This window comes from Acanthisitta chloris, unplaced genomic scaffold (genome assembly GCF_000695815.1).
Source record: "Acanthisitta chloris isolate BGI_N310 unplaced genomic scaffold, ASM69581v1 scaffold26728, whole genome shotgun sequence".
NCBI classification, from domain to species: Eukaryota; Metazoa; Chordata; class Aves; order Passeriformes; family Acanthisittidae; genus Acanthisitta; species Acanthisitta chloris.
Genome location: NW_008685793.1, coordinates 6,072 through 18,137, shown reverse-complemented (window position 1 = coordinate 18,137; position 12,066 = coordinate 6,072). Strand labels below are relative to the sequence as shown.

Here is a 12,066-nt window from a genome sequence, read left to right as displayed (position 1 = left end):
ATTTTTTTACAGAGATAGTGATCAGGCGACTGCCCAGGAAGCTGGTGGATTCACCATCCCTGAAGGTTTTCAAGATGAGACTGGATGTGGCACTTAGTGCCATGGTCTGGTAACCACGGTAGGGTTGGACTTGATGATCTTGGAGGTCTCTTCCAATCCAGTTGATTCTATGATTCCTTCAGGGCAGGGGTGGCACAGCTGAGGGTTTAGGGGCTTCTGGCAGTGTGCCCCGTTTAACAGCTCGGTGTTTTCTCTGTCCTGCCCAGGGAGCAGGTGTCTGCGTGTGTTTCCATCCTGGAGAGGCTCCTGCAGGCCCTGGATCCGCTGTATTTGATCCAGAACCTCCGGGAAGAGTTTCAGAAAGGGCTTTTCCACCCTGATGACTCCGTGAAGATCCTGACCATCTCGCAGGTACAGCGTTTCCTCCAGGAGGAGGGGACAGAGCTCTGCCTTGAGCCAGGCTGGGTTTGTTGTCCTCATGTGTTGCTGTTTCATGCCCTAATGTGTGCTAAAAGCTCTACAGCAAATGTTATCTGCAGGAACTGTGCTCTTCCTCACTCCACTCAGGATGATGATTCTGCAGTGTGTTGGTTTATAACCCTTTATGATATATATCTGCTAAATGTAACATACAAACCAATATTTTGGCAGAAGCAACATGTAAGTGAAACCTCTGCCATGTTCTCTGGGTTAAAGCTTTCCAAGCCAGCACTGGCAGCAGGTGCTGTAAGAATTAACAGCAGCAACACGATGATATTCAGGATACTTTGGACAGTACTTGTGGAAACAAGAAAAAAAGGAGGAAAAGAGAACTTGACACTTGTTGCAGTAGTTTAAAAGAACAGAATCTTTTCTGTGATATGGGAACATTGTGGTTGGGAATGGAGTTGTAGAAGTTTGAGGTACAGGGTCAGTCTGCACAGACTGCTCAGGTCAGGGGAGTTTTGACACAAAAAGCTCCAAAAATGGGGATTCTGTCTGTCTGGGACTGACTAGAAATGGCTCTTCTGGTCCTCTTGAATGTCCTTACAGTGTAAAAGGATTGTTTTACTATTATTTTCTGGTAATTATTTGATCATCTCTAGGTTGGGAGGATTGTTGAAAACTCAGAAGCTGTGACAGAAATTCTCAACAGTCCTGAGCTGTTAAGGCAAATAATCAACTGCATTGGTGGGGAGAAGATAGCAGTGGCTAAGGAGGTAAGCATGGCTTTGTCTAATTTCTCTGGAAACTGGTGCAGGCACTACACAAACCACCTTTTCCATGTGTCTGAGATCCTCTTCTCTAAGGAGGAGAGAGCTCGAAGTGTTGGAAACAGGTTATAAGGTGCCTTAAACTGAGAAATTGCTGAGTTGTGCTAGAAAACTTAAGTAGAGCTGTTATACATTTGATGCCAAACTCATTGATCAGAATTTGATGCACATTTGGCTCATAGTAACCAAAACTGCCTTTCATAAGTGAGAAGTGAATCACAACTCAAATGTGTAACTGGATTTGATAAGTTAATAAACAACATTGGAACTGAGCCTGGTGGACTTGACTTTTCTTTACTTTGTTTTTGACAACAAGCTCCTGGTTTTGCTTCCAGGCCATCAAGTCTCTCTCCAGAATAGCCCAGACACAGGATGGCTTAGAGGCTTTGTTTGTCAGCAATTTGCTGAGTGACCTGAAGAATGTGATGGCCACGAGTGATGTCGTTCGCTACAGAGTGTATGAGGTGAGGATGTGGCACTGCTGTGGTTCTGCAGCTCTGCTGAGTCACAGGCTGTGCTGGGTGGCTTTCAAATCAGTGTTTATCACTGCTTTACAAACCTTTCTTGCTGTCAAAGCTCAAAAGGAGTAGGAAGGGTATAGCAGTGTTGGTGTCATAACTTCTCTTTCTCCCTTTATGGGACAAAACTCAATTATTCTTTGCACCTTTCATTTTCTGACTTGTAGTGCTTGTAGTGCCTTAGGGCATTGAAATGGCTAAAGAGAGGTACTAAAGACACAACAGAATGTTTGTCTCTCTGAAGATAAAACAGCTGTGTAGTCTATGAACCTTTGGATGTGAACTGCTGTTGCAACTGGAGGAGGGAGAGGTGGGAGAGAGATGCCAAGTGTCAGTGCAGAGGTGTATGGCAAAGGAGAAAGAATGCAATGTAACCATTCTAGAGCTTAATGGGGACAGCAGTGATGAGCTTCTGAGGAAAAGGTGACTGTGAATAGAAATCAGATTCATGTGCTGGGAACTTGGGACTCCTGAGGAACATGTTTCAGGCAAAACATCAGGAAACTCTGTATTTAATATATACATGGTTAATCAGCATTATAAGGTGTATTTGGCCATTACTATGAGTTACCATTATCATGTTTTTTATAAACTGTCCTTTCTTTTTGCCTTCTTGTAGTTAATTGTTGAGATATCTTCAGTGTCAGCAGAGTCCCTGAATTACTGTGCAAACAGTGGGTTAATAGCTGAGTTAATTGGAGAGCTGACTGGAGATGATGTGCTCGTCAGGTATGTCAGTGCTGAGTTTGCCAATGATCTTTCCCTCCTTGTTAAAACTCTGATAGTTAGTCTTTAAACACTTGCCTGTGTGTTTCCAGACCACCTGGAGTGTAAAATCCCAGACTAAATCAGGTTGGAAAACACCTCTGAGATCATCAAGTCCAACCCATGACCTAACACCACCATGTCAAGTAGACCATGGCACTGAGTGCCACGTCGAGTCTGTCCTTGAACACCTCCAGGGGTGGTGACTCCACCTCCCTGGGCAGCACAGTCCAATGCCTAATCACTCTTATTATCCATATAACACTTGATACATAAATTGGAGAGCCAAAATGAAGCTGCTCCAGTGTGATGTGATCATTGAATGTTGGGCTGCAGTAGAAACACTTTAAATTCTTTCCTACACCTGAAACTTTACACCTAAAGTAAGAGCTTAGAGGAGGGTTGGACTTTTGGGGTTGTTTGTTTGGATTTTGTCTTAAGGATATGTTTTTTCTTACCCCCTGAGTACTTCAAACCCATGTAAGTAAACCAAAACAACTGTTCCTGTGTTCCAGAGCCACCTGCATAGAGATGGTGACGTCCCTGGCCCACACCCCCCATGGACGTCAGTATCTTGCTCAGCAAGGAGTGATTGATAAAATATCAAACATCATCCTTGGTGCAGAGTCTGATCCTTTCTCAGGCTTCTATTTGCCAGGTGACATCCTGCCTTTCCTGTTTTCAGGGGTTTACTGCTTGCTTTTGTTAATGAGTTTAATTGGGAGGACTTAGGCCTCTAGTGAGTTTGAGTGTTAGCTTGGGTATATAAAATACTAGAGCTATAAAAAGTGTTGAAGGACAGTGTGACATGAATAATGACTGAACTAGTGGTAGTGCTGGTAAGATCTGGACAGGCTGCACTGTAGGTTGGAAGTTTGTTTTATTGTAGCCTTTTCCTAGGAATTTAAAGGTCATGAATTAAGTAACTGCCAAAACATTGACTTGTTCCTTAGTTCTCTCTATTCCGATGCCTTTTACAAGCACTGTTCAAACTTAATACCAGTTTAGCAGCAGAACAACCTCACATTGTCTGTTTGTTTTGGTCGTTGTTAAGGTTATTGTTGCTCCACTCAGTGCTTGTTTTTGGCCTTGTCTCCTCAGGATTTGTGAAGTTCTTTGGGACTCTGGCTGTGGTGGACAGTCCCCAGCAGATCTGCGAGCGATACCCTGTCTTCATGGAGAAAGTCTTTGAGATGGCAGAGAGTCAGGATCCAACCATGATTGGAGTGGCTGTGGACACACTGGGAATCCTGGGATCAAATGTGGAAGGCAAACAGGTTTTACAGAAAACCAGTTAGTATCTTTTGGTTTTTTTTGGTTTTTTTTTGCTAAAACCTTCTCAGGATGTTGTAATAGAGGAGTGAGTTGGTTTGGTGTGAGAAAGGGTTTGGAAAACACATTTATTTACCTAACAAATACATTGATAATGTGACTGCCTGGTAACTCTGCACTCCTGCTGAGCTCTGGCTGAATTAATTAAGAGCTCTTTGTTTTTATTTTGAAAGGAAGTAGATTTCAAAATCTGTTGAGCAAAATAGGACACCAGGCCAAGAATGCCCCCACCGAGCTGCGACTTCGGTGCTTGGATGCCATTTCATCCCTTCTTTACTTGCCTGTAAGTTGCTGTTTGGTGGGTTATTTTCTTTACATCTACCAGAATGAAATTATTATGCACCTGGGTAACGGTGTGAAGACCTTTAGCAGCATCCAGCTTAGTTCTGGTGTTCTGTGTCATTGGCATTCCCTGATTTATGTGGTTGCTTACAGTCTGAGTTGGTTTGTAAGAAACCATTTGTTCTGCAGGGTCTATAAATGTGAACTCAAGACTTCATGGATAAGGGAATGAGAGTAAACAGGTTAATTTCCTGTGCTCAAAGGGATGGTGGCAAACTTCTTATCCCTGTGTGTGTTCCTGAGGTCCAGTTTTAGCAGTGTAGCTCTAAATGAGTGAGTTCAGCCATTGTCATTTGTCTTGCACTCCAGCTCATCACTTACCTAGTGTGCCAACATCAATTTAAGTTTGAAATAGAAAGATACAGAAATCTAGAAAGTCACTTCTTCATTCATGGAAGGAAGCTACACTTGAACTGTTTCAGTTTAGTCTGAAATTTTAATTTAAGTTTTAAATAACTTCTTAACTACTGAACATAAAACCTGAAAGCTTTGCATGATCCTGACCAAACTCTTTCATTCCTGGGTGTGATTTGTGCAGCCAGAGCAGCAGACAGAAGACCTTTTGAGAATGACTGAATGCTGGTTCACATCCCTGTCCAGTCACCCCCTGGAGCTGTTCAGGAGCATCAGCACTCAGCCCTTCCCTGACCTCCACTGTGGGGCTTTGAGGGTGTTCACTGTAAGTGCCTTTGGCTTTTAGAGAGCAGGTAGTGAATGGTGTTGAACTGAATTGTGAGTTGTTGAATTCAGTCTCAGATGGATTTACTTTTTCAAAGTGAATGCCACAAACTTCTGGTTGAAGCCCAGAGTGGTCAGAAATAGGCCTTTTCCTCATGCCTCCCTTGCGTTCACTGTTCAAGTGATTCAGCTAACGTGTCTGTGATGCTCATATTCTTATCAAGTGGAGAGGGGAAAGAGGCAAGAGCTGTGCTCTGGGGAGCTGCTTTGATACCAGAGGCACTGCTGTGATAATTCCCTTCAAACTTCAAAGCTAAGCACTGAGCTCTGCCTGCTCTGCGGAGTCAGACCCTGCTGCTTGATTTGAGTGCAGAGAGTGTAACCACTGTGCAATGAGTATCTCACTCAATTCTTCCTGCTCCTTGGCTAGTTGCTGAACAACCTACTGTGTAACTGCTTTCTGGGGGTTTTACAGTGAGATGTTTCCCCTCCTCCCACATCTTTTTGTCTTCCTCTTTAGGCTATTGCAAATCAACCATGGGCCCAGAAGCTGATGCTGGACAGCCCAGGGTTTGTGGAGTACATCGTGGACAGATCTGTGGAGCCTGACAAAGCTTCCAAGGATGCTAAATATGAACTGGTTAAGGCCCTTGTGAACTCCAAAACAATTGCAGAGATCTTTGGGAATCAGTATTACCTGAGGCTCAGGGCTTACCTGCATGAGGGCCCTTACTATGTTAAGGCAGTTTCTACTACAGCTGTGGAAGGAGCAGAATAATGTCAATGGTGTCCTTGGTCCCCTCTTGCAAAACTGATGACTGAAACAGGTATTAAGCTACAAAGTGTAAAGACTCTCCACTCTGGAGTGTCTTTAATTGTGTCTTTAAAGGAACGTGGAGATATTTTGGCTCCATTTGAAATGAGTCATGAGAGCAAATCAAAGCCTATTTGGTATTTCCCCATAGAATGTCATCACAGAGGTTGTCTGTGTGCTGCCCTGAGGCAAGGAACACAGGTGAGCACTTCCCAACTCCTGACTGTTCCACTTTGCAGAATTTATCAGTGTTTGGTTCAACTGTTTGTTGGGTCTGGAGCTTCTATCTTGTTTTCCCAGTAGGTTACAACTCAATTAAAAAACAAACACCAAAACACCTTCGGGTTTGTAACCTCAGATGCTGCCATAGTTTCTCTCTTTTTGATCCTTTTTTTTTATACCTGCCAAAGTTGGCACTTGCATGGAACACACTCTGTTCTGTCAGAATCCTGGGGCTGAGATCAAGCCAGTGCCACTCTGTCCACACGAGGGAGTGCGACCTGGATTCTCCTGTGCTCAACCTGCTGGATGTGAGTCTTGCCTGAATGAATAAACCTAAATACTGTTTACATTTTATGCTGGGGATTTAAGAAGAAGCTTTTAGCCCTTTTAAAAAACAAGTGAGTGCACACTAGTGGATGAGACCAAGCTGGGAGCTTTGTCTCTCTTGTTGGCTGCCACATTGTGTGGCAGCTCAGTTTACTGGCTCAAAGGGAGTGTGAGCTGTAGCTACTTCAGAACCAAAACTGCAATTGTTTACACTATTTTTTTAACAGAGATAAACTTTTTTTAAGTGTTATTTAAAGAAATGTATGACTTTAGTTACCTGAGTTAGAGTAAAAAGGGTAAGAACATAAATCTTTAGTGTTTGAGGGCACAAGGGAACTGAGAGTGTGGAAATGCAGTACCTTGGGAAGTTGGAACCTTCTGTTGAAAGTGTCAGCTAGCTGTGGGAGACAAGCAAGACTGGCTGGGCATCTAGTGACACGTGTCCTTGTCCACAAACAGAGACCACAATGTACTTTGTATAAAAGGTTTGTATTATTTTTGTTGAGGACATAAGCAAATTAAGGAATAGCTGGGGGGGGAGCACAGCAGAACAGAAAATTACTACCTTGGGCTTATTTTAATAGTGTGTCATGTCAGGTGTGACTATGAAAACTACTTGCCCTGTGTCCCCACTCTGCCAGGTGAAGCAGGAGGATCTGACTCACTTCTTCCAGAGCAGAGTTAGCTGCAGCTGCTACTGCCTGCCAGAAATTGCTGCCAAGGAGTCAAAGTGGGCTCAGAGGAGCTGTGGGGCTGGGGAAGGTCCTTTAGTGTTCAAGAAGCTGTCTGAGTGGAGGTGATCTGCCTTGTTGCTTGTGATCCAAGCTGTACACAAGTTGTCATCCTACATTTTACACTGCTGCAGCTGCTTTCGTCCTAGATGTGCATAATAAACATCTGCTGGTGAGAAGAGCAGAACAGTGTGTGGTTTGCAAGCAGAGAGAGCATGGAGGCTTCGTGAATCCTGCGTCAGAAAAACAAGAAAGCACTGAAGAAGGAATGAAAAGAGTCTAAAGTCCTTAGTTTGCACTTGTTTGGGCAGTTGAGCTTTGTTATTTTAGGTGGCTTTGTGTGCTGGTAGCTCTGTATGAGCCATATGCTAAAATTTCAGTGAAAGAAATCGATATATAAACCTTTTCTGCAATTCATGAGTCTCTTCCGTGTGTGTTTTCAGCTGTTGCTTTTGAAGGCTACTCTGTGTGCTAAGTCTTTAGCATCTGTTTTGCATGGTACATTTGCCAAAGGCAATATTTTAGAACAGGCAGAGATGCCAAACAAGGGGAGTCTTTTTTAATATATGCACATATGCTTTATTTTGTTGAGCTTTGAGCTCAACATTGATTAATTGATCAGACATTTACCCCTGATTATTCCCTCTCTTTGCTGTACATTGCCATATGGATGACATGCTGGTGCTGCTATATCTGATATAAATGGAAAGATTTAAGTGTGTTGTCTCTTTCCTCCCCCCCTTAAAGTAACAGGTGGAGATAACTCAGATAAAACCAGCCATGGAATGGTGGAGAAGGAGAAATGAGGTAACACCTTAAACTTGGGGAACTTGGTTAAAAAAACCAAAACAACACCAAACAAGCAGAAAACCCCAAACCAAAACTCTTCATTTAACTGAGGTTAACAAGCAGCATAGCTTGGTGCTTCAGGATTGTGGATCTTTGGGAGCACATCTCAAATCCTTCAGGCACAGTGGGAAGAGGAGCTGAGGCCCTCCAAGGTGCCTGTGTGTCTCAGTTGTCCAGCCAGTCTGTCCAGCTGGTCCCTCTACTGCTGAGAGAGAGGCTGTGGCAGAGTTAATCTGGAGGATGGAGGTGTGGGTGGGTTTTGTGTTCTGTGACTTGTTCTACTTTGGGGAATTTTTACATTTACATTTGGTTGGTGTTGCCAGTTTGCTGGTGGATTTGTTCTGACTTCACTGCTGATGTTCTCCAGCATGATGATGTGTCACAGAGCTGCTCTGTCAGTGTTTCTCTGATGCCATGGCTGACAGGAATACAAGATCCTTTAACAAGCAACTTGGATTCCTTTTCTAGAATCTCCCCAGGCTGTTTACCTGAGCAATTCCCATGATGGCTCAGTGTCTGTTCCTCTGTGTTTCTCTGGTGCTGCTCAGAAGCAGCTCCTTTAGTGGATGGAAAGCTTTCCCTTTGTTACAAAATCCTTTGGAAGCAGGTGATTCCTCACTCAGATGAAAAATGCAGAAGGAGTTTTAAGGACTCAAAAGTCTGAGAAACACTGGATACAGAGAGAGTTTCTTGGAATACTCTTACTTGTGTGCATGCAGTTGTAGGTACTTACATAGAGCACATCCACGTCTGCTGCTGCTGTAGCACTGAGGATCCATTTGCTGTTGAAGGGATGGGAGATAACTTTTGGAGACTGTTAATATAAGCAGGATAAAACAGCTGGAAAGAGAAAACTCAGACTGTTCACAAAAATGAAATCCTAATTGACAAAATGAAGCACCTCGTTCTTGATTCTATCCAAGTTAAACTGTTTGAACTTATCAATGTAGGTCAGAACCTTGCAGGACACCAGGCTGTAGTAAGTCTCCAGCAAGGAACAATCCTCCCCATCACTCGTTTCCTCCCAGTCCTGAAACAGCTCATCCTCCTGCATGTTGGAAGAGGTGAAAATGAATTTGTAGCAGCAGCGGTTGTAGCTGATGTGCTTTTCCCCAGCAAAGCGAGAGCTGTGGGTGGGGGTGATGCCAGCTTTCTTAGCACACAGCCCCACAAAGATGTCAGGGGGCACCACCACTGGCACCTCCCTGGCTGCCACGTACACCTTGCGAGCCACGTCCTGGGACATGACGAACGCTCTGCCATCGCAGTAGTCTGGGTAGAACTCCTCTGGATACTGCTGGGTGGGAACAAAGCCAGAGCTCTTGGGGTCTCTGTCAGGCACTCTGTGATGAATGACCCTCCCGAGGTAGGTGTCCTCTAGCTGTGTTAAGCTCAGCAAGTAGCCAGCCAGGCTGGGCACACCGACAAACACGTCCTCGTCTGCTTTAAGGATGTACCTCGCGTGGGGACAGAAAGTCACTGTCCACTCCACAGCCATCATCAGCTTCTGTGTCTGCGTCTCGGGGGAATCGATGAAACTGCCTTCGAGGATGTCTCGGTGCTGCTGAGCCTCTTCATTGAGCTCCAGCTGGGTGGTCACTGCAGCTGCTTTTCCTACAGCAAACAGAGTCAGCACAGCATACCCTTCCGTGTCTGTCACGTTGCCCCATGTCTGTCTGATCACGTTGCGCCTCGTCCTGTTTTCTGGGCTGCTGCAGACCAGAATGAGCAAAAATATCTCTCTGTCAGAGCATGTTGCTGCAGTGCTGACAGGGTAAGAGAGATTGGCCTTTAGAGGATCCATGTCCAGCTTCCTGGCCCTCTCCCTGATCTCCAGAGCCTTTGCGTCGGTGTAAGGAAAAGGCAATGAGTGCAGGAAATATTCCTCCAGTAAATCTGCCCCGAAAAGCAGCATGTGGAAAAGGAAGACATTGAAGAGAATGAAGCACCACTGGTGAGTCCGGAGCCTGCAAAGCTGGGGAAGAGACATGGACACTGAATTCTGCTCAGACACAAAGTCTTCACTTCATTTTATACCTCTGCAAACAATCATAGCTTTTAGGCCTTTGTATTATCAGTTTCATTATTTGTAGTCTTTGTATTGTTAGTTTAAGGCTCTTTCTCTCCTAGAAACTGAAGGAACCTACTTCTCATGGCACAGCAAGATCCCAAACTGAAGGCAGTACCACACTGTAGTTTAAAGTCTTCTTTCTGTGCATCCATGTGTGGAAATACTGAGGAATAACTCAATATTTTCTGACTGCTTTAAGCTGTTACTGGAGGCCTGAGGTGCTAATGAGGACCTTTAATTATATTATGTGTCCTCAAAGGAGAGGAGAGTTTTTGGTACTTGGCCTGACACTGCTGTATGAAAGCTGATGGGGTAAGAATCCAAAGGGAAAGACCAGACTGGATGGGGCTTGGAGCAACCTGGGCTAGTGGAAGGTGTCCCTGCCCATGGCAGATGGTTGGACCTAGATGGTCTTTAAGGTCCTTCCAAACCAAACTAGTCTGTAATTCTATGGAAGCCCTAACAGGCTGGAGCACTTACCTGCATGGTGGTGGGAGCTCTCCCTGCAGCAGGGTCGTGGAGGCAGTTTCTCCCTGTCAGACACTTACAGGGCAGTGTCTGTATCTGGGTCTGCAGGATCCAGTTACTGCCCAGTACCTGCAGACTGTGCCTTCCACCTCACCTGCCTGGAGGGTGGAAAGATGATCCCAGGGAATGATCGTGTTGCAGCCTCATACAATGCAAAGTGAACAAACCTCTACCCTTTCTCCTTATTAATTTCTGACTCCTGGGGTTGGGTCTCTGAGAAATAAGTGAAGCAACTGCTGGGGCTCATGGCAGATGGTTGGACCTAGATACCAGTGTGAAGCTGCTCTTAGTCTACCTGTTTGCTGCTGGGTTTTGGGGTTGGTTTCCCAGTCCGCTGAGCAGTGCATTCCCATTCCAGTGCAGCAATTGAGCTGCACTGAGTGTTCTGCATCTCCTGAGCTGGAGGTTTGGTGCATGAACTTGTGGGTTTGGCTGGTGTGGGGTCGTAGAGGACACCCCAAGGCTGTGTGTGGCACATGGACAGGCTCCTCCTCCAGCTGTGCCGAAGCCTCCTGTGTTGCTGTTGGCTCAGCCGTGGGCTGCACCGGAGCTGACTGGGCTGGGAGCTGCAGGGGACTGGAAGTGCTGCAGGGGGAAGTGCCAAAGACACCACAAACAGGATGGAGGTGTCAGCAGGGGGCTGAATTGGGTTTGGCAGCAGATCTGTGGAGCACTGAAGGGGGGAGAAAGGCTTGTGGGTCCCCAGCAGTGCCCTGGGGAGGGCAGGTGGAGAGGGGATGGTGGCAGTGGTGCTGTTGGGTAGGTAGGTTGAGGTGGGAGGTGTCAGTCTTCATCAGCACAGCGTGGGAACTCCATCCTCCCTTCGAGAGCAGAGAGATCATGATTTCTTTCTAGTGTTGGAAAGATTTCTCATAGGAAAGGGCATTTCTGTCCCTGCAGCCTTGGGTGAAAGAGTGCAAGGAGGATGCAGCATTGCTGTGGTTTGTCTTAGCTGTGTGTTCTGACCATTGCAAATGTCCCTTAGGGGAGTCTGAATCAGCTGAATGTCCCAGGGAAATGGAGAAGAGCTTTGATTTGTGGCTGAGGATGTCCAAGGTTAATCCCTCAGCTCTGGTTGAGCCCCTCATTTGGGAAATCTTAGTTGCTATAGGGAGCAGAGGAATTACAGAAGAAACCAGGTCCCCAGACTGTGGTCACAGCTTGGAAGTGCATCCTGCCCCTCTGAAGGACCTCCAGCCACACACAGTGTGTAAATCAGTGTGGACCTCTCCTTCAGGCTCTCCAGAAAGAGAGAAAACCCCATTCCCAGAGCTCGTGTGTCAGCTGGGCTGCAGCTTCATCCTCACAGAAGTTGTGCTTTGAAGCTTGGTGAGCTGTCAGCGCGGGAAGTGTCAGTTCAGTGTGTGCTCTGAAAGAAAAAGCTAATAAGGAAATATTTTTCTTGTGCAGTAATAGAGCACCATAACCCCAGATAGACAGTCGGCTAAAAAAAAAAAAAATCCTCCTTTGAAGATGTTCTGTCTCCAGCTCAACCATCTAATAAGCAAGTAAATAGTGGTATTTGAAGCCACTTATGTTAAAACTTGTGTGTTTTTAGAATGATAATAAAATAATGATAATAAACCCCACATGTGGATCCTCCCTGGTGCAATTAGACCCAGCATGGTTCCTGCAG

At 45.4% G+C, this 12,066-nt stretch overlaps 2 protein-coding genes across 2 annotated transcripts in view; one reads left to right on the top strand and one right to left on the bottom strand.

The window, feature by feature from the left end:
• The window catches only part of PSMD5 (proteasome (prosome, macropain) 26S subunit, non-ATPase, 5), a gene marked incomplete at its 5' end in the record, with an annotated part of 5,971 nt that extends 305 nt beyond the window's left edge, over positions 1–5,666 (top strand). Inside the window, 9 exons of the mRNA XM_009079897.1 lie at positions 267–411; positions 1,086–1,199; positions 1,589–1,717; positions 2,391–2,500; positions 3,052–3,194; positions 3,638–3,829; positions 4,042–4,151; positions 4,749–4,889; positions 5,409–5,666. Coding sequence (XP_009078145.1) covers positions 267–411; positions 1,086–1,199; positions 1,589–1,717; positions 2,391–2,500; positions 3,052–3,194; positions 3,638–3,829; positions 4,042–4,151; positions 4,749–4,889; positions 5,409–5,666 — 1,342 coding nt within the window. The remainder of the gene's footprint in view (positions 1–266; positions 412–1,085; positions 1,200–1,588; positions 1,718–2,390; positions 2,501–3,051; positions 3,195–3,637; positions 3,830–4,041; positions 4,152–4,748; positions 4,890–5,408) is intronic.
• A 3,045-nt stretch (positions 5,667–8,711) lies between these two features.
• Positions 8,712–10,388, bottom strand: LOC103807174 (putative UDP-GlcNAc:betaGal beta-1,3-N-acetylglucosaminyltransferase LOC402377). The gene is made up of 2 exons (XM_009079896.1): positions 10,383–10,388; positions 8,712–9,806 (listed from the first exon to the last, which is right to left on the bottom strand). Exons 1-2 carry the CDS (start codon positions 10,386–10,388, stop codon positions 8,712–8,714), a joined length of 1,101 nt encoding a protein of 366 aa, XP_009078144.1.
• Between the last annotated feature and the right edge of the window lie 1,678 nt (positions 10,389–12,066).